At 43.0% G+C, this 27,542-nt stretch overlaps 1 protein-coding gene across 1 annotated transcript in view; it reads left to right on the top strand.

Annotated features, from left to right (window-relative positions):
- Nucleotides 1–403: 403 nt before the first annotated feature.
- LOC116693482 (protein spire homolog 2-like) overlaps nucleotides 404–27,542 on the top strand; it is a 46,187-nt gene continuing 19,048 nt past the window's right edge. The window contains 10 exon segments of the mRNA XM_032522486.1: nucleotides 404–874; nucleotides 9,067–9,110; nucleotides 9,592–9,975; nucleotides 10,286–10,366; nucleotides 10,544–10,708; nucleotides 13,779–13,865; nucleotides 15,302–15,419; nucleotides 17,429–17,595; nucleotides 20,780–21,002; nucleotides 25,205–25,332. Coding sequence (XP_032378377.1) covers nucleotides 592–874; nucleotides 9,067–9,110; nucleotides 9,592–9,975; nucleotides 10,286–10,366; nucleotides 10,544–10,708; nucleotides 13,779–13,865; nucleotides 15,302–15,419; nucleotides 17,429–17,595; nucleotides 20,780–21,002; nucleotides 25,205–25,332 — 1,680 coding nt within the window. The 5' untranslated portion in view covers nucleotides 404–591.

Genomic DNA, 27,542 nt, shown 5'->3' with positions numbered 1-27,542 from the left:
ACTGATGACACAGTTGTTCATTCATCTGCACCCCCTACCACCAAAGCTTTGTCTAATTAGAAGTCGGGTATTTGTTTTGTTTTTTTATAAAGGGCCCTGATTAAATGTATTAACCCCAGATAAGATTAATGACATGCTCTTTTCATATTTCTGTTTTTTTAATGTTTCGTATAAGAATGTTGATTTTACACCTTTTATTGTAAAGGTTATCTATCTATCTATCTATCTATCTATCTATCTATCTATCTATCTATCTATCTATCTATCTATCTGTCTGTCTGTCTGTCTGTCTGTCTGTCTGTCTGTCTGTCTGTCTGTCTGTCTGTCCGTCCATGTATTGTTGCTCAAAAAGTGGCACGTTGATTAACGTTGGTTTTATTTATTTGTTTAAACTTGGACCGGAAGTGATGCGTTCACTACGGCTACCTTGACACTGTTGTGGTAACGAGGTGCAGCTGCGGTAGTTCAAGAGCAGTAGACGTCTAGAAGGCGACAGGAGACTTAACCGGGCCGAATAGTAGTTAGTCAGGGGTTAGCATAAATGGCCCCGGTGCCTAAGAAGTGAAGAATGGACTCCACGCTATCGCTGCCATGGCCAGATCCACCAACAGAAGCGCCGAGGACGGGGAGTCAAGGGTAACCGCCCCCACGGATCGGGTAGAGTCGCCCCGGGAACTGTCTCTGGAAGAGGTGCTGAAGTCGTACGAGCAGCCCATCAACGAGGAGCAGGCATGGGCGGTGTGCTACCAGTGCTGCAGCGGGTTGAGGGTGCCCCGCCCGCCGGCCGGGAGAGTCTTTCGGGTGAAAGACCCGTCCTCCATACTCCTGCGCAGGGACGGAACCGTGTCATTGCAGCAGGAGCCCCGACACAACGGTAGGACCACTGTCCGTTGATGCCACCGACCTCCCTCCGATTAATAACCTTAGCTGAGCTCCGACACGAAACTCAACTATAAAAAAGTAAATTCTAACCATGTGTCCACGCTGTGCAGAGTAAAGTAGCGCCTAACGTTTGACACTACGTGGTGTTTTAAATATTAGGAGCCACTTTTAAATTCGGCGTAAAGTTTTTAGAATGTGGACTTTTTTAACTGGTCCCCCTGTTCCCGCTGTCTTGGTCCAGTACTGTTAGCCAAAGCACTCCGCAGTAGCAGGTGGACTTACTGAACTGTGCGACCCAAGAGCCTGCTAATGATTAATTTCACTAGACTAGCCATACTGCTTGGCTGATATCAGCGCCGAATTAACCAACATCTACCAGTGCTTCATACGAGGTATTGAATCATGTTTTATCCAGCAGGAACCTGGAGTAGAAACAATGCCACATGAAATTATCAGAACTGCAAACGGAGTTTGGTACATAGCAACATACCGTGTTCAAACGGACGCAACGGTGCTATCCCGTCCCAAACAACACTTCATATTTTTGCAGAATAAACCTTCTACTTCTTTACTTGATGATTGGTTGGCACATTCAGCTGACCTTACACAAACGGACACAATGCTTTGTTTCTAATAGTCGCACTCCCCATGCCAACAAGGATGACTCGTATTATGCCGGTAAATAATTAATTATTCATAGAGTACACCTAGCATTTCCTCCTTTTTGGAGACTTCAAAGGGAGGATGGAAGCCCAAAGGATTTTACGCAAATTCTAGTTAGTTCCCCCGCTGCCTTCTTATGCAGGTGCATAATATCCTAGTGTATATTTCTGTCCTCACTGCAGGCTGCATGGGCCCAAGAAACCTGTTCCAGAAGACAGACAAACACGGAGACATCTTCATGCCAAACTTAATTTAAAAGGTTTTATTTGGACTGTAAATCTTCTAGTCTGAATGGGAAACTCACATACCTGCTTCAAGACTTTTTGAGAACCACTTTATAATAAACCCAATCAACCACATAGCACTTGATTGAATAAAGTCTCAACTTTCTCACCTCTTATTCCCATAGTAAAATGCAGCCATTATTTCCAGAAACCGGTGTTTTGTTCAAGTTCTGCTGTGCTGTACCTTTTTGCTCTAAAGCACCATCCAGTCTGAATATTTGAAAATCCTTCTGCTTTGTCCCTGCCAAGAGGTCAGAGAAGGCCAGTTAAATATTAAAATCATTAGTAAGACATGTTAAGAAAAGCAGGAATGTGAGTTATCAAATCTTACTAGTAAACAGGATGGCCCTGGCTCTTATGTAACAAGTCGTTACACCTTGTTTCTCTTAGTGTAGCACCTTTTTTTTAAGGAATTTAACGGGAAAGGTTTCTCAGCAAGGAGGCCATCTATCTTAGTTTAGTTAGTTGTTAGATCATTGTAAAATCCATGCTTTGTTTAACTTTAGAGTACTCAGACATTCTATATGGATATACTTACAACTATAAAATGACTCCCACAGACCCATATCCTATATAAACTAGTAGTATTCATTTTAATAGTGGCATCGTATACCGTGTACCAGTGCTGTAGTCAAGACCACCTTAGTCGAGTCTAACAACCGTTCTAAGATCAACATAAACATGAGATCAACATAAAATCAGCGAAGCGTCCTAGGGCACAAGAAGGACACGCATGACAGCACGGGCAACCCAACATTCTAAGTAGTAACTAATAATAAAAGTGCTGGAGCATTTATTGCATCCCTGCTCTGCTGTGTCTTCCTACGTTGGGATGAACGGTGACTTAAGTCTGTCTGGGTTCCGTCCCGACACACGGAGCCTTCTCCCTGATGACAGAAGTTCTGGAAAGAGACATGTAGACTAGAGAGTCTGCAGGGATTCTTTCGGCTTGTTTTCTAACCCTTCCTCGTACAGGCTCTGTATGGACTACTCTTTCCTCCCTGTTATCCTCATAGCCGTCTTGTGTGTGCGGACCAGCGTGCGTCTCAGCTGCACTGTGAAGTTGCCCATCCATGCTGTGACTCCATATCTGACGATGCTCTCCAGAATCGCCCAGTAGAACGTGAGCATGCTCTGGCTGCTTGCTCCAACAGTCTCAGTCGCCTTAGAAAGTAGAATCTCTGCTGCAGTCTATTACACAGGTGGTCCATGTGTGTTTTCTAGCAGAGAAGATTGTCTATATGGACACCGAAGTATTTCTAATGTTATCTACCTGGGTGATTTGACGACTGGCTCATGGTCAATCACTTGCCTCGGGTCAAGGACCATCTCCTGTGTTTTTATGACATCTAAGATAAGATGGTGGGTGAAATGATGGTTGATAAAGGCGTCTATCTCATCGTGGTACACAGAACTTTAGTTTATTGTCCCCGTGGAGAAATAAGGTGGCAGCAGCAATTACATCACAAGACATTTTGACAACATGAAGACAAGTAAACAAGACAAAATGACTCCTTTTTAGACATATAGACACACTACACACAACATAGACCAGGGCAATCATGCATGGGGGGGGGGGCCCAGACCACTTGGGAAAACAAGAAGAAAAAATAAGCCTTCTCCAGAAGGGTTTATGTCCTTTTGGAGACGGCTCGGAATTGATGTATCATCCACAAATGGATTATTTGGGTGAACTTACCTGTACAGGTAATTTCATCCTGTTCATAATTTATGTGATGGGACAGACAGTAAATTTAGCTAAAAATGCTGGCCGTCGTGCTGGTGGCTAAAATGAAAATGACTGATGATGCAGCCCGGGATATCCCATGCTTTCAACGTCAATGGCCACTGCAGATGGACTCTGAAATAAAACCAGTACCCGTTCTCTGAGCAAACAATGGTTTGGTTTTAAAGGACAAAGTTACTCAAGTAAAAAACTGGACTCTGTCGAGACCAACTAGAATATTTGGACAAGTCTGAGACAAAAGAAAAACGTCTCGGGTACTACAGCACTGCGGTCTACGTGGTGAGGTGGTAATAGGGGTGAGATTTGAATAATAAATACCTTTTTGTATTATATTGAACAAGACTTGTGTTGACTTTAAAGTGTTTCTCATTTTGCTGGGGACCCATTGGATCCCCCTGATGGACGCGGTGGGACACTGGAACCAGGAAAGATCCTGGAACTGCAATCCCGCTGTTATGATCGTTAATGGCCCGCTCTCATTAACACAGCTGTGTGTCCTTGGAGCCTGTGTGGGTCCATAGGTCCAGATCACAATCCATATCAAAGCAGTGGTGCACGTCCCTACACCGGAATGAAGCGGCTTTATTATAGTGAGTCTGTCTACATTATTAATGCTCTCAGTCTGCTGGAGGACCTTTTAAATTCTTTAAATGGCCAAATTCATCCAGTTATAGACAGCTGGGCTATAGGACCAATAATCTGAGGTCCAAGCTTCATTATTAATTCAGAAAATTTTTAATTGGCCACATTAATTAACATTTGTACCACTCATGCAAATTTAGGGAGCTTCCTCCACAGCGCTGCGGAGGAGGGTCTGTCTAGACCACACAGCATTCTGGGATGGGAGGAAAACCTGCTCTGGTTTATCGGCATTTCTTGAAACCAATCACGGGCTAAGCTCCAGACGGAGCCCTGGTGCCGCTGCTAAATAGTCTCAGGAAGGAACTAGTTCTGGTGGAACATGTGGACGTTCAGAAGTTTTAGTTGTCAACAGAAAACTCTGAGCCTGCTCAGTCTCAAATGATTTTCTATTTCCTGGAAATCTAAACCTTCATGCAAAGGAGGAGGAAGTGAATGTGAAACCAAATATGAGCCGGGACTGAAGCTGCACTACACAGCATTTTAATATAGACACACACCTGGTGTATCAGCCGGAGTCACAGAGAAAAACACAGCATCCTCGCTGACAGGTCTGAGATAAGGTTAGTGCAGGAACCGGGACCCTGTAGGTCTGAGATAAGTTTTTCAGCAATTTCCAATCTTCTCTCAAAGAGGAGTATGGTGTGAAAAGGGCTTTCCGTTCTTTCCAGTGTTCTCTGTGTCCCTGGGGCTCAGCTGATCTACTTCCTTCCTCCAGTCATGTCACTGGTGTCCAGAAGAACTACAAGTTACTTCAGCGTTGCTAGCTGGGGGCCGGACGGAGCCACGGTGCCGCTGCTTAATAGTCTCAGGAAGGAAGTTGTTTTGGTGGAACATGTGTACATTCAGAAGTAGTTTTAGAGATCTGAGGACCAGGTAACCATGGTCCTCAGATTGGACAGATAGTCTAGCTAGCTGTCTGGATTTACCCTGCAGAGATCTGAGGACCAGGTAACCATTGTCCTCAGATTGGACAGATAGTCTAGCTAGCTGTCTGGATTTACCCTGCAGAGACCTGAGGACCAGGTAACCATAGTCTGCAGAAATACACCAGAGTTTAGAACGCCAACACAGAGACAGAGGACGGGGACAGACATCCTAAGATGACATCCGATTCCCAGCAGAACAAGAGCAACCTCAGAAGTGGAACGTCGTGGATATTGACTCCACATTTAGTTGTTGCTGAGCATCTTTATTTTCTTGATAAGACTAGATGTTAGCTAGATGTGAGCGTACTCTGCATGTTATTATATTCAATGTGTTTAATAATGTTAAGGCCATGCAGTCCTGTGAAAAATGTGCCTAATTTAGCTGTGGACATAAAGCTTTGATAGCATGTGTTAGCCTCTGCCAGAAGAGGAGAAGTAAACACGGTATGAGTTTTTGATTTTCCGTTTTCACGTAACTATCCCAACAGGGACATGGCAGCGAGCCTTGTCGGACCGCCCCTAGGCCGAGTGAATCCAACTGAAAGACTAAGGACTGTGTTTTAGACACACTTATGCTGATAATAATCATCCAAAATGATGTGAAAAAGGGATGCAAAACTTCCACAAAGGGACACACAGCGACTACAAAGAACTGCCAAATGACCACAGAGACCCAAACCAACCCAAATCGGGGGGGGGACATTGGTGCCAAGTGTTTCAATTTAAATTGAAAAACATAATGGTTATGGTGGGATTTCTGTTTTCTTAAGTCTCTAAGATATGATGTGTAGGCCAGGACATCTGGAGCATGTCAATATTTATTTAAAATGGTATGTAGACACCTATGACGCCTTTAACAAATATTACACCTCCTGCAATTTAAAAATTGCAGATCAGATTAATTGTTCCGCCCTAGACCAATATCCTTATTCAGCTGCTCAATGCTCCACTATGTTCACCAGCTAGTCGCTAGCTTTGGCTGTCTCTGTTTGGTGCTGGGCAGATAGACCAATGGGGGGGGGGTAGAAACAACACCAGTGTTCTTACAGAGAGTTAAGAGGCTACAGATGTCCCAATGAGCTAGGGCTGCACAATCATTTGAACATCCAGCGATAATTCAATTTACCTTGATTAACTTGCCTTAAAGGTCACCTGGCTCCTACAGTACAACCACACAGACCCCCCCACTCACAGAGGGGATAGCTAGAGCTGGGCATTATGAAAAAAATGTATATCACACTATTTTTAACCAGATATTTCCACAATATTGTAAGGTTGACTTTTGGTGCTTTCACAAACTCATTTGTACAATGAGATTTTCGATAACTAATCATCAGTAATGTGGATATAATGACGGTAAAGGCCAATAATAGAACAGCTGGGACCGCCTGAAAGTCCATCACTTCACTGTAATGTAGCCTGTTAAACCAGGAAGGGAAACACTTGTCACATCAAGATATCACCATATCCAAAACCAATAATTCACCTTAATATTTTCTGTTTATACAATACCGCCGACTACATCAACAGAGCGAAGCAGAAAATGCTGAAAATACAGTCCCTGACAAAATTATGTCGCTTATCTATTTTGTAGAAACACCTGCTATTAACCTGACTTTTAATTATAATTGGTGTAAGAAATAGCTCTATGAAAAGCTAAAACCCTCCAAATGATGTTCAATGCACTGAAATAAATTAGTTTCTACGAAAACAAGATTTATATTTACAAGACAGAAAGGTCAATTTTGGCAAGACAAAGTTTTGTCCCTAACAGAAATTGAACAAATTTACTACATAAATATGTCAGCAAATTAAATAGTGGTGCTGTGAGTCCAAATTAATATCTTGTATGACTTCCATGAGCTTGAAGGACTGACCCATGTGGTTTGGCAAGGATCCAGACCATGTGTGTGATGAAGTCCTCAGTAATGGCTAGAAGCAGTCCTGCTGCCTCCCAGAGTTCATCAGTACTCTTTGGTTTGGTCTTCCATGCTCTCTCTTTCATCCTACCCCACATATGCTCCATGATGTTCATGTCTGGTGACTGGGCCGGCCAATCCTGGACCATCTTGATCTTCTTCGCCTTGAGGAGCTTTGAAGTGGAGATGGAAGTATGCGATGGAGCACCATCCTGCTGCAGAATTTGGCCTCTTTTATGGTTGGGAATATAAGAGGTAGCTAAGATTTCTTGGTATTTGAGACTATTGATGTTGCCTTCCACCCTGCTGATCTCTCGCACACCCCCATACTGGATGTAACCCCACACCATGATTTTTCCGCCACCAAACTTCACTGTTTTCTGTGTGAATCTTGGATCCATGCGGGCTCCAGTAGGTCTCCTGTGGTGTAATTCAACAGAAGATTCATCTGAAAAATCCACTTTCTTCCACTTCTCCAGCTCCATCCTTTAGCAAGCTGTGGGCCTTGGCAAATGCCTCACAGTTTTTCAATTGTCTTTTGTTTAGTACGGCTTCTGGCACTGATTCGACCATGGAGGCCATTTCAAGACAGAACCGACAACCGTTTCTGGTTGACACAGGGACTTCAGGGGACCAGGTCTGGTGAGCTCTGCTGCAGTGGAAAATGGGTTGGCCTTGGTTTCGAGCCACAAACGGTCCTCTCGAGCAGTTGTCTTGCGGGTCTGCCTGACCTGGGCTTGTCAAAAACACTCCGGTGTCTTCAAATGTTTTTTATCCTCTGTCCTTGACGCTGAGACCATTGAAGGTGTCTGCCACATCAGCAGTGGATCTGGTCTTCAGCTTCTTAATAATCCAAACTTTAGTCTCAGGGTGAATCTTAGGCATGTCTGCAGAGGTCTAGTTGCAGTTGATGTGAAGGTCCATGTACTGGGGTTGTTTTTATACACACCTGAGACCTGATTGATCCTTATTATCCCAGGTGAAGCTCATATGACAAGAACACACTTATGTCTTTGCAAACATTGACTCAATGGGCTTTACCAAGCTGGAATATTGAATACTTTTTGACAGTTTCTTTTTGCACTGAAACATTTACAAAAGCTGTTGGGATTAAAATGAGCCATTTCTTGTAAATAAATCTTGATTAGAAATATATTTCAGGTCAATTTGTACACAAGCGACAAGACTTTTTGTCAGGGACTGTACATGTTATGGTCTTCTTTACAAATATTAATAATAGTCTGACTGACTGACGTGTGATGTGTATATCTCTAGGTAAAGAAGTGTATTCTTATAAAGTGTATCTAGAAGTGCATTATTCAACTTTTGTTTTTGATAAAGACGTGAAAAACATGAGACTCAATACTTCTAGAATCGCAAAGATGAAAATCCCAATAAAAAGCGAAGCGGCAATGTGTAGGGAAAGAAAGAATCAGGCAGAGTTAAAGCTGTTGAGATGTATTTGGAAGAAAAAACAGCCCTGCAAATAAAATTATTCTTTTCTTGTAAAAACTGATGTTTGCAATTACTCCAGTTAGAAAAGTACTGCAGCTCCATGGAGGAAACCGGATCATCCCCCCCCCCCCATCCATAAGGCTGACTGGGTTACTGGTGTTTCAGGTCTCTCCTCTGTGTGTGCTGACCTGGAACTGTGGGAAAGTGGGCAGAGGGATCATTGGTTACACTAAGTGACCCAGCAGGGCGTGATTTGGACCTGTCTGACTGGTTTTGCAGCGGTTCATGTTATCATCTCTTATAATAGTGGATATATATATAATATGGATAACACATTTGATTTAATGAGTAAAAAATTGAAAAAAGGCAGACTTTTTTATTTTTTATGTTGCTATACAATTTGCCTGTAAGTGGCACAGATATCAGGTTTCAGAAACTGTCATGTTAATATTTTAAATTGATTAAAAAGTTAAAAAAATCCCCCAGCATTGTCCTTTTGTGTAAAATGGTGTGTCTCTCAGGTCCTTATTGTTTGTTTGTCTCCTCAGATGACACTGATGGACCCCCTCCTCCACCTGCTGCAGAGCGCCAGGTGAGAAAGAAAGAAGAGAAACAGAACACGTCACTCTTTTAAATGTGATAGTAAAATGCATTTATTTTTCATTTTTAAGATCCAATATGGTATATAGTATCAAATCATAACGAGTTTTCTCAAAATACATTACAGATAGAGTAGGTCTAGACCCCACTCTATTATTTACAAAGACCCAACAATTGCCCCAAAACAGGCATTTAGTGCTTTAGATTTATTATAATTATAGATAGTTGGTATGATGAACAGTGGCAATCAGTAGGGAGTAGCGGCAGCCATTTTTATGTGTACCGTTTCCATGGTAACGTATTAACTTCTGTATAAGCTCCCTTTGGGCAGGCCGCGGAGGTAAGGGTTCACAGTAACGGACACGTAACGAGGCAGAGAGCCATTCTGCTGTGCACCAATCAAATGACCTCGGCAAACCGTTCCCTCCGTGGTGTTTCTGTGATATTTACTGTGCCTTGGTCGATCCCTCCAGCTGGTCCAGTCGCTGGGTGTGGCCATCTACAGAGCTCTGGACTGGGGGCTGGACGACAGCGAGGAGCGGGAGCTCGGCCCCCAGTTGGAGCGTCTGATTGAGCGCATGGCCGGTGGGGACCAGGGGGGGGAGGAAGTCTGCACCGGCAGGAACGGCGCTACAGACGAGGGCTACAGCGGCCAAGAAGAGGAAGAGGAGGAGGAGGAGAAGCAGGAGGGAGTGGTCAGGCCCGTGTGTACGTTCCGCCAGGTGGTGGCGCTGTGTGCGTCCCGGCTGGCCAACCCGAGCCTGGCTCCAGAGCACTACCAGGCAGTCTGCAGGGCTCTGTTCGTAGAGACTCTGGAGCTGCAGACCTTCCTCAGCAAGATCAGAGATGCTAAGGAGGTACGTTAGGTTGTCCTGTCCACATTAAATTAAGCAGAGTTTTGCAAATGCAAATTTGATTCCTAAACTGTGTTTTTCTAATGTATTAATTTTCCAGCCCTCCCTTTCCCTTTTGCCACTTGTCAGGCCTCCATTGTAAATAAAAACCTGTTCTTAATGACTTTGTAAAAATAAAGGTAAAATAGTTTGAGTACAACCCCTTTAGATCTTGCATTTTGCACATGTGGCAGTGTTTGAAATGTTACTGTTGTCACTGTAGCTTGCAATTAATAAAATAAAAATAAATAAATGTGTCTGTTTTGTTGCACAGATGCTGAAGAAGATCACAAAAGAGGAAGCACCGGAAAACAGGCCTACATCTGAGCTGGACGCTCTGAAACACACAGACTGGGTGAGACGGAACAGGCGGGGGACACAGTGTAACAGGGAGGACAATACAGCAGTGTGTTGGACTGAAGAAGGCAGTGTTGACGTGTGTGTGTCTGTGTGTCTGTGTGTGTGTGTGTGTCTGTGTGTGTGTGTGTGTGTGTGTGTGTGTGTGTGTGTGTGTGTGTTGTTTCCACCCCAGGCCCGTCTGTGGGTGCAGCTGATGAAGGAGCTCCGTCAGGGAGTGAAGCTGAAGAAGGTGCAGGAGCAGCCGTTCAACCTGCTGCCCACCGAGTTCAGCCTCACTCCCTTTGAGATGCTGATGCAGGACATACGAACTCGCAAGTTCCAGCTACGCAAAGTCATGGTGAGAGGCAGCGCTTGGTTTCACCTAAAGATGGAGCTGATTGTGGTTTTTCTTTTTTCTTTTTTTTTAAGTGGTCAGGGATCAGCATTCCCCCAGATTACTTTATTCCGATCATGTACATCAGCTTGTAGTGACCGCCGCCTTTAATCAGACGCCCCCCCAGACGGCCTCGATGCCGCCACTTTCAAACCAACATGGCGTGCGGCCACTCACCAGTGTCTGTTACAGCTTGGAGGCCCTTGGCAACCATTTAAAAGGTCTGTCTTTCTTATGCTATGTTCCCACTTGGTGCCAGCCACCAGCGTCTGTTTTACATTTTAATTCTGAAGTTAACCGTGCTTTAAAAAAAGTCGTGAGTGCTTTTTTAAACACCGCCGCCGACTTCTTTTCTGCAGCTCAGAGCGTCTTTTTCATAACAACAAGCTCAGCGAGCTATACAGTATGACTGGGTGCTTCTCTACAGGGAACTCGCTTTGTTTTATGTATCGTTGGCAGCACTGCTCTCTCTCTCTCTCTCTCTCTCTCTCTCTGTGTTCTTTCTAGCTCGCTCCACCCCTTTGTTTTATCTAACATAAGCACTGCTCCACATAGTGCTCTAGGATGCTGTAGCTGTTGTTATAGCAACAACAGGACGCGCTTGGCTACTTTTTGGAACCATAATCTCCAAATTCCACAGGATGTGGAACGGCTGCGGATGCCGGAGAGCTCCGCATCAACTCAGCACAGGGCAGATAGTGCGGGACAGAAAGTCAAGCACAAAAACAAATAAAACATCCGGTTTAATTTTCAAAATAAAAAAGATTGTGCTCACGGCGGATCATATCTCCCTGCACTGCACCTTGAAGACAGCTCCGAGTTGTTTCCTCTCTACTCCTCTGGATGGAAACTATCGGGTGGTGGTTTTGTGGTTCTATTCTATGAGATCTCGCGGGTCCTCGAGACTTTAGCTGTCAGTCATAGACGCAGCCATTCACAGATCCAGACCAGGTGGGTGTTGACAGAAGTCAAGTGTGAACATAGCCTTAGTTACCCGTGTAAACATGAAAAAAACATCTGAGATTGACTATTAATCACAAGAGCCGTCTGTTGTTTAGTTTTCGTAGGGAACCTAAAACTGTTGTTATGACCCTATAAAAGGACTATTCTGGTGCTGAGAGAAAAGTCTCTCTTGCTGCACTAATGTAAATGTATTAAGCTCAAGACACGTTTGTGTTACTTTGTTACTTAGTTATTTTTGTAAACAAAAAAGGCGTGCAGCTCTATTATCTGAGCAAATACAAGTATCGGATCAGGACTCAATATTTAAGAATTAAGATCAGGCCTCAACAAAGCTGATTGGGACATCCCTCGTTTAAACTAATCAAGCTGAGCAATAAGTATGATGGGAACATGAAAGCAGTTAAATAGTCTATGCCATAGACTCAGATGAAATGTCAGTTGAAGAGTAAGAGATGAGAACAGATGGAATGTCAGGTGAACTGTAAACAATTTCAGTTGTAGACTAAGCGACAGAGATGATGAAAGTGTCTGCTCTGCATATCATTGTAGTGTCAGTTGACTGTAAATGCTTAAAGCTGTTGCAATGTCAGTGAGGGGGTAAATCAGAGCATCACTGATCTTAAAGCCAGCATATCTCCACCAGACTCCATGTAAATAATCACTACTTTTAGTGTGTATAGAGCAGCATATCTCCACCAGACTCCATGTAAATAATCACTACTTTTAGTGTGTATAGAGCAGCATATCTCCACCAGACTCCATGTAAATAATCACTACTTTTAGCGTGTATAGAGCAGCATATCTCCACATGTAAATGGGTGAATTAAGAGTTTATTTCAACCAGACCAGAGTGGTGATTGTTGGAACAGTGGAAAGATGAACCAAGACGGCTTTTGGTAGTTTTATTTACTTTGTCTACTGTGAATGAAGTGTGTTTTACGATGATTAAAGTAGTGACTATTTCTATGGAGTCTGGTGGGTTTGGTGATGGTGATTTCGGGGCTGTTTCATGTTTAACTAAAAGGATCTTACTCTTTAACTAAAAGGTCTATCTTTGTAGGGATCCATCCCAAAATGTTGTCAGACACTTAGTATTATTTATCTGAGTCTGTCAGTGGCAGAAACGGACAACTTTGCATTAGAAAATAGGGTCCCGGCTGAAAAATACCGGATTTACCCTTTAACTCTGGAGAAATGTTTTCATCATCACTTGACTCTGTTCAGCACGAGGACATTGAGGGCAGACAGGAGTGAGACTGTGACGCCTGTCTGTCATTTAAAGACCTTGAAGCCACCCTCCTCTGTTTTCAGGCAGTCCGCTGCACCATATACCATGTAGGCTTTATTACAGGAGGAACATGCAGTCACCTTGAGGACTTCTTCACAGGGAGATACATAATTCAGCCTCAGAACACAAATATTAATGAAGGCTTCTCCCAGCCTTCTGTTCTCGCAGCAGTCACAAGGAAAATCATCACCCAACTCTGCGGATACCCTCAGCTCTACGGAGCACTTCTTACAGCTCTTTGTTTTGGTTTTATGGCTTTAAGCTAATCCTTTTGGTTCAGTCTCTTTGCTCTTATCAACTGTTTCTGTGAGAAAGCTCTTACGGACTGTACCTGCTCAACACCAAATGGCAGAGGAAGTTAGCAAGTCTGCTTAGCATTTAGCAGCTAAAGAGAGATTTTCATTTTTTTTAAGCTCCCATATTGTATAACGTAAAGCATGTCAAGGTGCTGTATAAAAACTGTAGTACCGAAGTACCAAAATGCTCAATCCACAGTGAAATGCACACAGCCCGTATTCAGAAACGCCGTCTACTACAATGTGTACAGTAGTATGAACCTGAAAATGAGCATGGTATGGGACCCTTAAGAGTTGGTGGACACCAAAACAGAGCTAAAAGGAGAGTTAATTGCTGCGAAATGTGTTAATGGGTACATATGCTAACATGTTTGCTATATCACATTTATCAGGTGATATGCCAGTGTGTTGACAGCTTGTTGCATTGTTGCGTCACTGTATGATTTACAGACACTACAGTGGGTGTGGTGTTTCTTGTTTTACTCAGGTGGACAGTGACATTCCCACGAGTGTAAAGAGAAATGCCCATGAACTGATACTGGATTTCATCAGATCAAGACCTCCACTTAAACCAGTGAGTGGGTTTTGCCTTTAATTGAAGTTCACTACCCCAGTGTGAAGAAGGATACATGTGTGCAGTTTTTCTTGCCGTTTACAGTATACCCTGAAAAACCCTGAGTGGGCATCACAAAGAATCACAGAATGCTGAATGCAATAACCAAGCAGGTAGAAAGACTTGTATAGATAAAGTGGATAGTATTTGTCTGTAAATGTAGCTTAACAAAGTTAATGTGACAGTTATCTGAACTCCTGTGTAACATAGTAATATTAATGTAACTATTCGTCCCTATCATAATTCATATATCAGTGATAAAAGCTGACATTTATACATCACTAAGTTGCACGCTTGTACACAATACACATTTGTACTAACACTAGCTTACATTTACTGTGTATATATCCAGTTTTGACTAACGCATTGCTAACATTAGAGGCTTCCTGGTATATGTATGTATCCACCCCTAATACGCCTGTTTTAATAACTGATACCAGTAAAACTATCCCCCTAGCCTTGATACATACTGATATTAATAATACACACCCAGGGATGTGTTTTACATTAAGTTGTAAACTTAAAATAACTTGTTTTTTGATGTAACTGTATAAAGACTTTACATGTCTTTTATTGGAGTTATCAGCCATTTTATAATGCCTCTGCCCAAGCAACAATCGTGGCCGAAGGCATTATTTTTTCAGGTTGTCCGTCTGTCTGTCCCATTATTGTGAACGCCATATCTCAGAACCTCCTGGACAATGTTCCTTTTTTTATTTTTTAAATCTGGCACAAGCATGCTATCGGACTCAAAGATGAAGTGGTTTGATATTGGTGGTTAAAGACGTGTTTTGGCCATAACTCAAGAATTCTCAGCCTAATAATGACATTTCACACAAATTTCTAATAGGATAAAAAGATGTCATGATGACATGTTACATTCAAAAGGTCAACTTTACTGTGACATCATAATGTTCTGCAAACACTTTTTTTTAGATCTTCTGTGCTGCAGAGTTGACGATGTGTGTAAAGCATGTTTTTTTTCCAAAAAAGATACACTTAATACCTTTTACCTGATGATGATGATGTTGTTGTTGTTGTGAGGACTGCTTCAAAGTCTTCCCAACATATATTATTTGAGTCTGGATAGATACAACTGCAAGCTGGTGATTCTAGTTTAGTACGTCTGTCAGTCAGCTGTGGTCTTCTCCTGGTGCTGTTTGATTACAGTGTAGTGAATTATGCTCAAACTGTATTACTGAGTTTTTGGCATCAATATTACCAGTACTACATGTTATTCTGTGTTTTAATGTCTAAATGCTGTTTCAAAAGCTTTTTGCATTTTGAATGGGTGGTTACATCATATCTTTGAAACATGGCAGCACCAAGAGAATCTTAGTCATGTCTTTTAGGTTTCTCAGGAGTATAGATATGTTCTAATTGTTTCTCCTCATTAGGTTTCAGAGCGCTGCCTCCCCCCTCCTCCGCCGCAGCAGCAGAGCCTCCATGACCGGGTCCTTGCCGAGATCAAGCAGGAGAGAAAGCTCCGGCCCGTGGTCCTGCCCCGCTCCAGACGTAAGGGCACGGTCATTCACCTGTTTGTGGTGCTTGTGTGGGGGATGGGGGGGATTTTCCCCCTTTCTCGTCTACATATTCCTGCCTCTGCTCAATGTGTACCCCCCCCCCAGTGGTCATCTACTTCACCAATAGCCCTGGAACATATATTAATTATTTACTTAAAATAGAAGTATATAAACAAAATAAAGCACTGTTACATGAACAATCTATAGTGCCATAGAACGATAAAATCCGAGCGGCAGACACTCCCGAGGAGTAAACGACCGTTTCCAGAGTGAAAGCATTTTGTTTTGGCCTCTTAGCGAACTCCGCTCTCCGGCATGAAAGCGTTGTGTTTTATGTTGACACCACTATTAAAGTGCATAAGTGTTTTGGCATGGCTGGACGATTGGCTCTGTATCCATGGTGCTATTTGAAGAGGGATTTCATTTCATTTAATTCATGTTTTGTTTTGTTGTGCATGGTCAAAATCATCCTCCCCTCTACTTTCCAAATGTAATCATGGGGTAGCCCAGCGTTGTTAATACTAAAAACATGTCTATCTGGCGTGTCCAGGGTTTTGAAGAAAGTTAGTGCAACTCCAGGGGTCAAAGGTTACATGACGCCCTTGCCAGGGAACCAAAGACACGCTCTGTGTCATTGATGAAAATTACAAATTTCTTTGAGTTTGAACGTTGTTGGAAACCTTTGGGATAATGTAAATAAATACATAACAAAAGCATAGGTTTATTCGGTTTTAGACATTTTAATGCAAAATGTAACACATATTGTATCATTAAAGACATTTTATGGGATTTGGATGAGAGAAAATGTTTCCAATGACCTGTGGTGCTTTGCAGGACCAAAAGCAGACCGCGTTTTGTTTCCGCCAGACAGACACAGAAGTACTTAATAATTAAAAAATAAAAATAAAAAAAATAATTAATTCCCTGTTAGCAGGTACCAGAGACGAGCCAAGCAGCTACCATGTAATGGAAAACGCCATGAGTGCAGCCACAGTCCCAGTGTGGCTCAACACTGAAACCACATTTTACCACAAAATTCAAATACTTTTTCATTTGTCATTTGAAAAATTCATTCCAAGATTTGCTCTCTTTTTGTTTTGCTCTTCATCAGCTCTTAAGAGGGATATCCGGCTCTTTAGCCACTAAATGCTCAAGTACTTTGTGTGCTTTTTGGTGCTGGGCAGATGAGGCTGAACCAAAACCGAGACCTAATGGGCTGTAAAACCAAGGAGAGTTGAGCAGCCCCTTTAATCTAACACATACAGGGGTGTCCCTGCCGTTATATGGGTTAGGGACAGCCCCCGAGCCGTTTCTGGGCAGCAACTAAGCCAAATTAAACTAAAAGACTCAGTCCCAACTACAGTCATCAGCTCTGTCTTTAAGATTTTTGAGTGTTATTTATTTATTATCTGCTCTAGCTTTTCCAACGTTTTAGACACAGATATTAGAATAATAACGGTCCAAAATAATGTGAAAAAGAGATGCAAAACTACCACAGAGAGACACAACACGACTACAAAGAGACACAAAATGAATGGGGAAATTGCTTCTTATTTTTTTCATTGAAAAACGTTGGCTTTTCTTGAGGAAGGACGCCTGAAACCCTTTGTCAAATAAGCACATCTAAGTCTTATACAAAGCTAAGCAAAACACTGCACATAGTCTATGAACTCATTGTCAATCTAAAAAATATGAATTAGTGCAGCATTAAAGTCTGTTTTGTACTTTCTGCTTTGTGCTATGAAGCAATACAGCAAATTTAGCTCCAAATACGACTCATTGACTCATTAAATGCCGTGGAAAAGCTTTATGGGGACTGCAGCATAGCTCTTCCAACATTGTTGCTTTACGTTAATTATGCTAATGTCTTAAAATGAGTGTGGTAAAGAGTTATTGATGCTGAAATGCTACACAGGGTACATCTCAGAATGACTGCCCTCTGATCTCACCGGCTCTGATTTATTTGTCCCTGACAGTGTTTTTTGGTTCCTCCTCCCTCAGCATTTGGCTCTCTGCCCTGCCTGGCTCAGACTTGTCCTTGTAAAGGGAAATCTACTTCGTGCATCGACCTGTCCGTGTCCGAGCCCGGGGCTCGACCGCCGTCCCGCCCTCGCATCCTGCTCAAGGCTCCGACTCTGGCCGAGATGGAGGAGATGAACATATCCGAGGTGAGGCCAGGCAGCAGCTTGTTCTTTTTTTGGGGGGGGGCATTTACTCATTTGGTCATTTGCTATTACCTATATCGTGAACTATACTGGGAAAGACCAAACCAGATTTCAAACGCTAAAAAACCCATGGTTGTGTCCGTAGCTGTGCCGGTTATTTCTGTGTGATCGTGTTAGCCAACGGAAACAGAAAGACTTCTAATACGTCAGGAGGAGAGTTTATGGTTTTATATACTGTATGTCACATGTTACATTTTCACTGTTTAGAAACCAAAGCCCACTCTATTCTTCTCCAGGAAAACGCGGCTGTGTTGCATTTTGGGCTACGAGAATAAAATGTAGGCTACATCGTATGTACACTCAAATTAGCCGTGCATTGGGGTTATTTTCTAGTGGACTATATAGTGAGTGTAATTAACCACAGAGAATTAAGACCCCACTACAAAATGGTGAACCCACTATTTAGTGCACTGTTTCTGTGATGGGGAACGGTTTCAAACACAGCTAGAGCTGGCGTCACTTAGAAGGATCGCTGGTGTTTTTCACAGCGGCACAGACTTTGTTTCAAAGCGGAAGTGGGTTGAGAGTCACAGGATAACACAGAGGGGGGGAAGGGAAACACTGATTGAGATGATCCACTTCTCTTCATGGTGATCCACTCAACAACATGGGAAATCATCTTTTAGAGGGAAAAACTTGCATAACCATTTTCAAAAGGGTCCCTCAAGATATCTGAATGAAAAGGGGTTCTATGGGTACCCACAAGTCTCTGCTTTACAGACACATTTTATGCTAATCCCTTGCAGTTTGAGCAATAGCCATGCAGTTTGTCTTATGCAGTATAAAGTTATTTCCGCCTGTTCTAAAATGGTGTATTAAAATATTTCTGCAAACTAGGGTCTTGGAATTCCATAAATGGGGTATGACTGGAACACTTAGTCTTGTGTTTGATGATGTAAGCCCGTAATGTAGCCATTTCAATTTAGTGAGACCATTTTTTGAAACATGATCTCACTATTAGATGACCTGTTTTAACCTCCGGGGTAATCTTCCATCCTCATGACACTTTCCAACCACAAACTAGAGGCCGAGGACTTCAGGGGCTCTCCTTGGCTTTACTGACCGTAAGGGGCTGTCTCAGCAGTTTCCAGAACAGAAGGGCTCCCTATCCAATCGCCGATCTCCAGAAATCTCCAAATGTCAACATGTTTTGGAACCAAATCACAGCATAGCTTTTTCTATGGTGTTCCTCAAACTCTTGGTGTCTTAATGTGGTATTTTGGAGAGGATCTTTTACCTTTTTTTTATCAATTTGCAAATGATCAAAACAAGTTAAACCCTGGACCAAATCTGTGTGACAAATGGTATCAACCGAAACCTGCAGCAGCAACTTATGAGACATCAGTGGGCATGACCTCATCACAGAAACTCATATCATAATGTCCTGAGCCCTTATACTCATTTACAACTTCTTTTCAAGAATTAATAGGGATATATCGCGATTATTCGCGATGCAATTTCATAACAGCCTAGGGCGTGCTGCTAGCTAACATCCAGCATGCAGGAAACGTTAGACAACATTTTAAATAACTCATTTTAAATTTAACTATTTGGCCTTAGCAATAAAGAAGCCTTTCTTTAATCTTTATTATTAATTTATTTCATTTAAGATACTGTTTCAGTTGCACTTTTGATAAGAGGACACAAAGTTTATATAAATGAATATTTTTCAGTCATTTCATTCTGTTTGTGAGGAAATTGTATCGTGAACTTAAAATCGTTACATCACTGTTAATGAATTGACTAATTTACTAATATTTTTTCTGATGTATGACTTGACACCGTGCTGGGCTACATGTCAAAGTAACCCCCAGGTTCTCAGCTTTAAATGCTGAGGACCACTTCTATGAGGAATCTGCTGTTGACCTGCTATCAGCCCCTAAACACCCCCTGTCCCCCACCCCCACCCCTCTAGAGAAAGGGGGCTGGATTCTAAGGGCTTAATAAATGAAATGAAATCAAATCAACCATTTTAAAGCACACTGGAGTTTAAATTCTGCAAATATTTCTTGAAGGAGCAGCTGCTAAATATTGGATTTTCGATGCCCCTCTTTTAATGTCCCATTTTATTTAGACATTAAAATGATCTTAGGGTGTAACGTGATCCTTGACTATTTACAGTGCTAGAGTAATACTGACTTTTTTTCTTTTTAGAAGTGCTTTGTATTTCGGTATTTGCCAAGCTGATTCTGGATTTGAGGCTGCTGAGGCAAGTCAAGGTCCAAGCAGACCTTGACTTTATGAAGTTAGAAAACTGCTATTTTTATGGTCAATCTATGAAATCTCCATGACTCAGTCAACATATTGTGTCGCCCCCTTGATCAAACTTTTTAGGAACCCTTACCCAAAATAACAACAGTTTAATTCCAGTTTGGAGATTACCAGTTAAACCAGGCTTGTTTTCAGGATATTGTTTCATAAAATAAGTCTTAAAGGCGCCCTGTGGAATCTTCTTGTAAAGGAACAAAAAATGATGTTACAATCCAGCGTACTAAGCAAAAGGCATTGTGTAGATCTTTGAGATCTGCTCTGCAGCTGCTCTATGAAAGGTTAATTCTGGTTCAGTTTGTTAGATTCATTCAAAACCGGCTACGTTTTGGTTTAAAAACTAATATCTTTTGCTACATTCACGCCTCCATGGTGCCTCCATGCTGCCTTCTGTTTATGTCCAGTACACCAGGGTGTTGATGAGATATGAGGTTACCATGGTAACTACCTCATGTTTATGTCCAGTATACCAGGGTGTTGATGAGATATGAGGTTACCATGGTAACTGCCTCCTGTTTATGTCCAGTATACCAGGATGTTGATGAGAAATTCGGTTTGTGTGTGTTAGTTTAGATGGAGATTAGTTCTTCTTCTACTGGAGATAAAAATACTCGGTCGGAGATCACTTTTGGCCCAGAACTCCAACCAAACGTAGTATTGTAAATGTAACAGTAAAACGGTACTCTACTACAATACTACAGTTCTCCATCTGCAGCACATGTTTATCCTGTGTTGCCTTCTGTTCTTCACTTTAACTTGTCTTCATGTTCCTTCACATCTAACCCCTCCTAATGTTGCCCCCTGCTTTTCGTTTACTGTATTTGCCACATGCCCTCTGCTCCCCCCCCCCTCTTTGCAGGAGGAGGAGTCCCCAGACAGCGGGGAGCTGAGGAGGGCAGAGAGCTCCCCCACCCCTCTGAAAAGGGATCGTTCCTTCTCAGAGCACGACCTGGCTTTGCTTCGTGCCGAGATGCTTCCTTCGCTCTCTGAGTCGGCCCAGCTGGGCGGGGGGGTCAGGCTGAGGGGGGAGAGGCCTCGGTCCAGGACGCTGAGTGGCGCCGGGCCACCTCCTAACCACAGAGGTAGGTAGGTGTGTGTGTGTGACTGACTGACTGACTGACTGACTGACTGACTGACTGACTATGCTTGGTTTATACTGTTGTTACGTTTATTAATACATAAAAGTAAAATCTGCCAGAATTACCCTGGAGGCCTGGTGGGAGGAGGTCACCCTAAAATGAGATAAAACGATTAAGCAATCGTTCTGTATGTATCAATATTACATACAATAATACATTTTGCCCTATACAATACAAGATGATTAGGCTAATGCTAAAAGACGGCAACATAAAAACAAGAACAGGTGGGTAAGATTAACACCATCACATACATACACTAAGATGTCAGGCCAGATAACACCCACACACACACACTTATGTTGTATAACACATGAGGCACTATTCACTGAAAACATCAGGTGTGTGTGTGTGTGTGTGTGTGTGTGTGTGTGTGTGTGTGTGTGTGTGTGTGTGTGGTGTGTGGTGTGTGTGTGTTGTGTGTGTGTGTGTGTGGTGTGTGTGTGTGTGTGTGTGTGTGTGTGTGTGTGTGTGTGTGTGTGTGTGTGGGTGGTGTGTTGTTGGTGTGTGTTGTGTGGTTTGTGTGTGGGTGTGTGTGTGTGTGTGTGGTGTGTGTGTGTGTTCTTAAGCAGAGCAATGTATAGCAAGTACAACCCGTGCTCTCCTACGGTACTTCCTACTGTACATCTTCACTTCTGATTCTTTTACGGTATTCTAAACCCGGCTTGTTAGTATTCAGGAGTCTGAGTTAGTTAAAGGGTTAGTTTGGATCTTTGTTAAGCCGTGCTTGTTGAAGTACTTCTCTATAGTCCGGGTATTAGTAGTCTGGCTTTGCCAGAACTTCCTCCCAGAGCCCTGCGGATGAGTCTGGTGATTACACAGCATTCTGGGATGAGAACAACGTGCTCTGATCTATTCGCATTTCTTAAACAAACACAATCATCTTGGGCGGGGACTAAGCTCTGGACAGAGCCCGTGCCTCTGCTAATAGTCTCGAAGAGACTTGTTCTGGTGGAGACGTGTACGTTCGAAGTAGTTTTAGTTCGTCACAAGAAAACTCAGATTGGACAGATAGTCTAGCTAGCTGTCCTGGATTTACCCTGCAGAGTCTGAGGACCAGGTAACCATAGTCCTCAGATTGGACAGATAGTCTAGCTACTGTCTGGATTTACCCTGCAAGACCTGAGGACCAGTTAACCATCATTCCTCAATTGGACAGATAGTCTAGCTAGCTGTCTGGATTTACCCTGCAGAGATCTGAGGGCCAGGTACCATAGTCCTAAGAAATCAGCCGCGGTTAGACGCCAACACAAGGAAGAGGAAGGGACGGACATCCGCTGTAAAGCGGACATCCGCGAGACTTTTGGCGCACCGAGCAATCCCGGAAGTGGAACGTCATGTAATAATTAGTGTGTCATCTACATAGATGGCGGTCGCACGCCCCCAGTTTGGAGAACAGGAGGCAGGCACCAAAGCTAAAAATGTAATGCTGTGGTTTGAAATGAAACAACGTTGAGCTTATACGCAGACTTTCAGCTTAATTTGAGGGTTATCTACGCTGCTATTTCTCACTGTGACTGCCGTACTGTACATAAAGTGTGTGTGTTGTGTGTGGGGTTTGTGTGTGTGTGTGTTGTGATGTGTGTGTGTGTGTGTGGTTGGTGTGTGGGCTGTGTGTGTGGCTGTGGTGTGGCTTGTGTGTGGCTGTGTGTGTGGCTGTGTTTGTGGCGTGTGTGTGGCTGTGTGTGTGGCTGTGTGTGGTGGCTGTGGTGTGTGGCTGTTTGGCCGTGATGCCAAAAAAATAAAAAGTAATTGTAAAAAAAACCCATTGATCAGTTTAAGTGTACGCTAAATTTAGAATATCTTTACCGCCCTTTTCCTTTGGCACTACATTTAACCAATCACACAATCCCAGAATTTTTGTATTCCCACACACGTTACGTCTTCCCCTGCAGAAGTTCTTCTTCCTGTGTGCTCTGGCTCATAATATCCTCTTGTGTCCAGAGTGAATGGGATTTATTCGTTGCTATTGTAATAATCTCTCGTTTTGTATTTGAGGTCTCTTCCATTAACCGCGGAGAGTCCGGCCTGCTGGTCTGATCTGCAGTGCATTGCACAGTTACAGCTTATGTGTGGCAATATGGGAAAATGTAATGCCAAAGGGAAGGGGCTGTCTAACAACAAGGTGAAAATATTCTAAATATAGCATACACTAATGTATAGATATTTTGTCTGAAATCCGTCTCGCTGCAGCCCCCGTCCACAGCGGGACATTGCTTAGCTTTGGGTCAGTACTCCTGCTTCTCCAAACTGGGGGCGAGCTGACCTCCACCTGCTGTAGCTGACACACTGACTATAGAGAAGTAGCTCATACAACCCCACTTCTAAAAATCCAAACTATCCCTTTTCATCCCAACTACCTACTGCAGCCCCTTTTGATTGGTTAGATTCTCTTTTTGGCTGAAAGAACGGATCATCTGCTGTAGAGTTTGCTAGCAGTGAAAACCTGCAGCCTCTTGGCCCTCTGTGGCAGATGATTCCCACTTGCTGCTGTTTTCATTCTCCTCCTGCACAAGGAGACACACTGCCAGTTCTACTACAGCACAATCTGTGGGGATTTAGATTTTACATATAAATTAGCCATAAACTGACATTAAACCCAAGCCAACAAACCGTTTATCTGAGTGCATTTCGATCATCCATGCATCAGCCTAACACCCTTTTTAAAGTTCCCAGCTCCTCTGCCTTCAGGTCTGAAAGGAGAGCAGCCGTGCATCTAGAAGGTCGTGATAAACCCCAACAACTACTTCTGTTGTATCCACATCCCTTGTAACTATAGAATATATATTTAATTGGAAGTCAAATGTTTTTAAAGCTTTAATTCCAAACAAAAAGGCAATAAAATGATTCACTTTTTGTGGTGACATCCTGTTCCCACTGCCTCCAATCTACCCTCCGTTATACCTCCAGCACTAACCTCATTAAATTACTGTTATCTCACTGAAATAAGAGCTGAATAACGTGTCAGCTCGTGGTGCTGAAGTCCTGACAGCCCTTGCTGACACGGAGTTGCCCTGTATTACATCTGCCTCACCAAGCTGTTGTGATGGATTCTAATCAAATATAAAATGTGCTGATAAAGTCTGAGTGAAGGATGGGAGAAGCTAATGGCTTTGAATTGTGTGCTGCACGTAAGCCACAGGGAGGATGTTATCCGTATTTGTGCATTAGCAGCCTGGCGGTCCATATCCAGAGGTAATTGTTTGAAAAAACTTGACCTGAATCCATTCTCGGTCTCTAAATGGCTGAAAGCCGATCCACGCCGCCGCTGCATGCCACAAGCCTTAGACAATAAGAATTAGAGCTGCACAGTGAGAGGAAATATAACGCTGATGAATACAGCACTAACGATATTGCTTGCGATAAATAAACCAATATGCAAACATGCTCTCTTCTGCATTTCTGCTGCTTTCAGTATTCTGCTAAAATAAAACACATTGCTTGTTAAATTTAAAACAATTATAAGAAAATAATTTCCAACATTCTTTTATTGATTAAATTGAACATGTGTATTTACTGCGCCAGTTGATATCATGATGACGATAAAAAACAAAATATTGTGCAGCACTAATAAGAATAATGGATTGTATTATGTAGTGACTTGGATCTGCCAACATGGGGCTCTCCAGTCTTAAGCCCCCGCTGTCACTGGCAGCTGATCCACATTATTTGTACTGCTGATGTTTACCGGCCTGTCCCGGCCTTCCTCGCTGTCTGTTTACTTTCTATTAGAGCCAAATTGACACCTTCCATTTGCAGGGGTCGAAGAGGCACCCAGTTCCAGCTGTGTGTGGTCTACTTTTAACCCCCTTCCGCCATAACTGAGCCTTTCCTGCGCTCCCCTTTGTAGCCCAGCGGCTGAGCACACCTCTGACTGGGATCTAAGTTACAGATGCAGCAGCATGGTCTGAATCCCTCCACTGAAGTTCGATGATAAGACATGCCAGGGGTCGAGTGGAGTGACGAGCACTCCGACAGGCTGAGCTCTGAGAGCAGCTGAGTGAAAGAGGCTGAGCTGTAATTCATGGACTTGTTAGACTGGGATTTGTGTCCCCATTAATCTGCTTGTATTTAGTTTCCCCTGTCAAACTCTCATTGTTTCCACTCTGTCTCTTTCACTTTTCATCCATCCATCCCCCCCACCCCAGCCTCTCTCCCAGTTCACGGCTGGGTGCCGCCCTCTCCGGCCCGCCTGTCTCTGAGTTCAGTGGACGAGACCACAGAGGGATCAGAGGGGGCGTCTGCCTCCAGAGCCGGAGACGAGCACCAGTGGATGGTGAGTTGGAATCGCAGTCCTTTGCTTCATGTGACGTCTCAGTGCTCCCACTGGTAATGATAATGCAAACAACTGCAAAATTATTCATCCCGTCACTCTGAGCTGTTACTGAGTCCTTAGCGGCCCCATACTGTAAAATCTTCGATTACATAGCAGGTCAAGGTGATGTAGAAATACGGCGAAGTATAAAACACTCCAACCACAGACAAATGCACGCAGCCCGTATTCAGAAACAGTGTCTCTGAATGAGCCGTTACACTATGTATATATATACATAGTGTGTGTGTGTGTGTATATATATATATATATATATATATATATATATATATATACACACACACACACACACACTACCGTCAAAGTTTGGGGTCACCCAAACAATTTTGTGTTTTCCTGAAAAGTCCCACTTATTCACCACCATACGTTGTGACATGAATGAATGAGAGTCAAGACATTGACAAGGTTAGAAATATGATTTGTATTTGAAATATGATTTTTTTACATCAAACTTTGCTTTCGTCAAAGAATCCTCCATTTGCAGCAATTACAGCATTGCAGACCTTTGGCATTCTAGCTGTTAATTTGTTGAGGTAATCTGGAAAATGTCACCCCACGCTTCCAGAAGTAGCTCCACAAATTGGATTGGTTGGTGGGCACTTCTTGCGTACCATACGGTCAAGCTGCTCCCACAACAGCTCCATGGGGTTCAGTCTGGTGACTGCCGGGCCACTCCATTACCGATAGAATACCAGCTGCCTGCTTCTGCTCTAATGTTCTTGCACATTTGGAGGTGTGTTTAGGTCATTGTCCTGTTGTAGGATGAAATTGGCTCCCAACAAGCGCTGTCCACTGGGTATGGCATGGCGTTGCAAAATGGAGTGATAGCCTCTTATTCAGATCCCTTTACCCTGTACAAATCTCCCACCTTACCACACCAAAGCAACCCCAGACCATCATATTACCTCCACCATGCTTAACAGATGGCGTCAGCCATTCTTCCAGCATCTTTTCATTGTTCTGTCTGCGTCTCACAAACTTTCTCTTTGGGATCCAAACACCTCAAACTTGGATTCATCCGTCCCAACACTTTTTTCCAGTCTTCCTCTGTCCAATTCTGTGTTCTTTTCAACCATCTTAATCTTTTTCTTTTATTGGCCAGTCTCAGAAATGGCTTTTTCTTTGCCACTCTGCCCTGAACCAGAATCCCAGCCGCCTCTTACACTGGAGATGTTGACCCTGGTGTTTTGCGGGTACTATTTATGAGATGCCAGTTGGGGACCTGTGAGGCGTCTGGTTCTCAAACTAGAGACTCTAATGTACTTATCTTCTTGCCTCCCACTTCTTCTTCTACTCTGGTTAGAGCCTGTTTGTGCTGTCCTCTGAAGGGAGTAGTACACAACCGTGTGTGAAATCTTCAATTTCTTAGCAATGTCTCGCATGGAATAGCCTTCATTTCTAAGACAGAAGGACTGTTGAGTTTCAGATGAAAGTTCTCTTTTTCTGGCCATTTTGGCGTTTAATTGACCCCACAAATGTGATGCTCCGAAACTCAATCTGCTCAAAGGAAGGTCAGTTTTGTAGCTTCTGTAACGACCTAAACTGTTTCCAGATGTGTGAACATGATTGCACGAGGGTTTTCTAATCACAATTACTTCTAGCCAATGAGCAAACACCTTGTACCATTGGAACACTGGAGTGATAGTTGCTGGAATGGGCCTCTATCCACCTTGGAGATATTGCCCACCACAACCAACATGTGCAGCTAGAACAATTTACCACATTAGCAATGTAGAGAGTGGATTTCTTCAAAGTTAAGACTAGTTTAAAGTTATCTTCATTGAAAAGTACGTGCTTTTCCTTCAAATAAGGACATTTCAATGTGACCCCAAACTTTTGAACGTAGTGTGTATAGATAGATAGATAGATAGATAGATAGATAGATAGATAGATAGATAGATAGATAGATAGATAGATAGATATTTTATACAAGATACAAATAAAGCGTATATAGATAGAAATAGGGCTAGGCGATATTAGGATATTACTTTATCCAAAATAATATATCAATATATTGCCCAGCCTTTGGTAGAAAGTGCCGCTACAGTGCTGTTACAGTCATTCCCCGACTGCAATGACTGTGCAGAGATTCAGATAGCGCAGATATTAAAGACCCGGAAACGCTGACCAATCAGAGCAGGCTGGGTTGTTTG

This window comes from Etheostoma spectabile, chromosome 8 (assembly GCF_008692095.1).
Source record: "Etheostoma spectabile isolate EspeVRDwgs_2016 chromosome 8, UIUC_Espe_1.0, whole genome shotgun sequence".
Taxonomy (NCBI): domain Eukaryota; kingdom Metazoa; phylum Chordata; class Actinopteri; order Perciformes; family Percidae; genus Etheostoma; species Etheostoma spectabile.
This window is presented reverse-complemented; position numbering and strand designations above follow the sequence as displayed.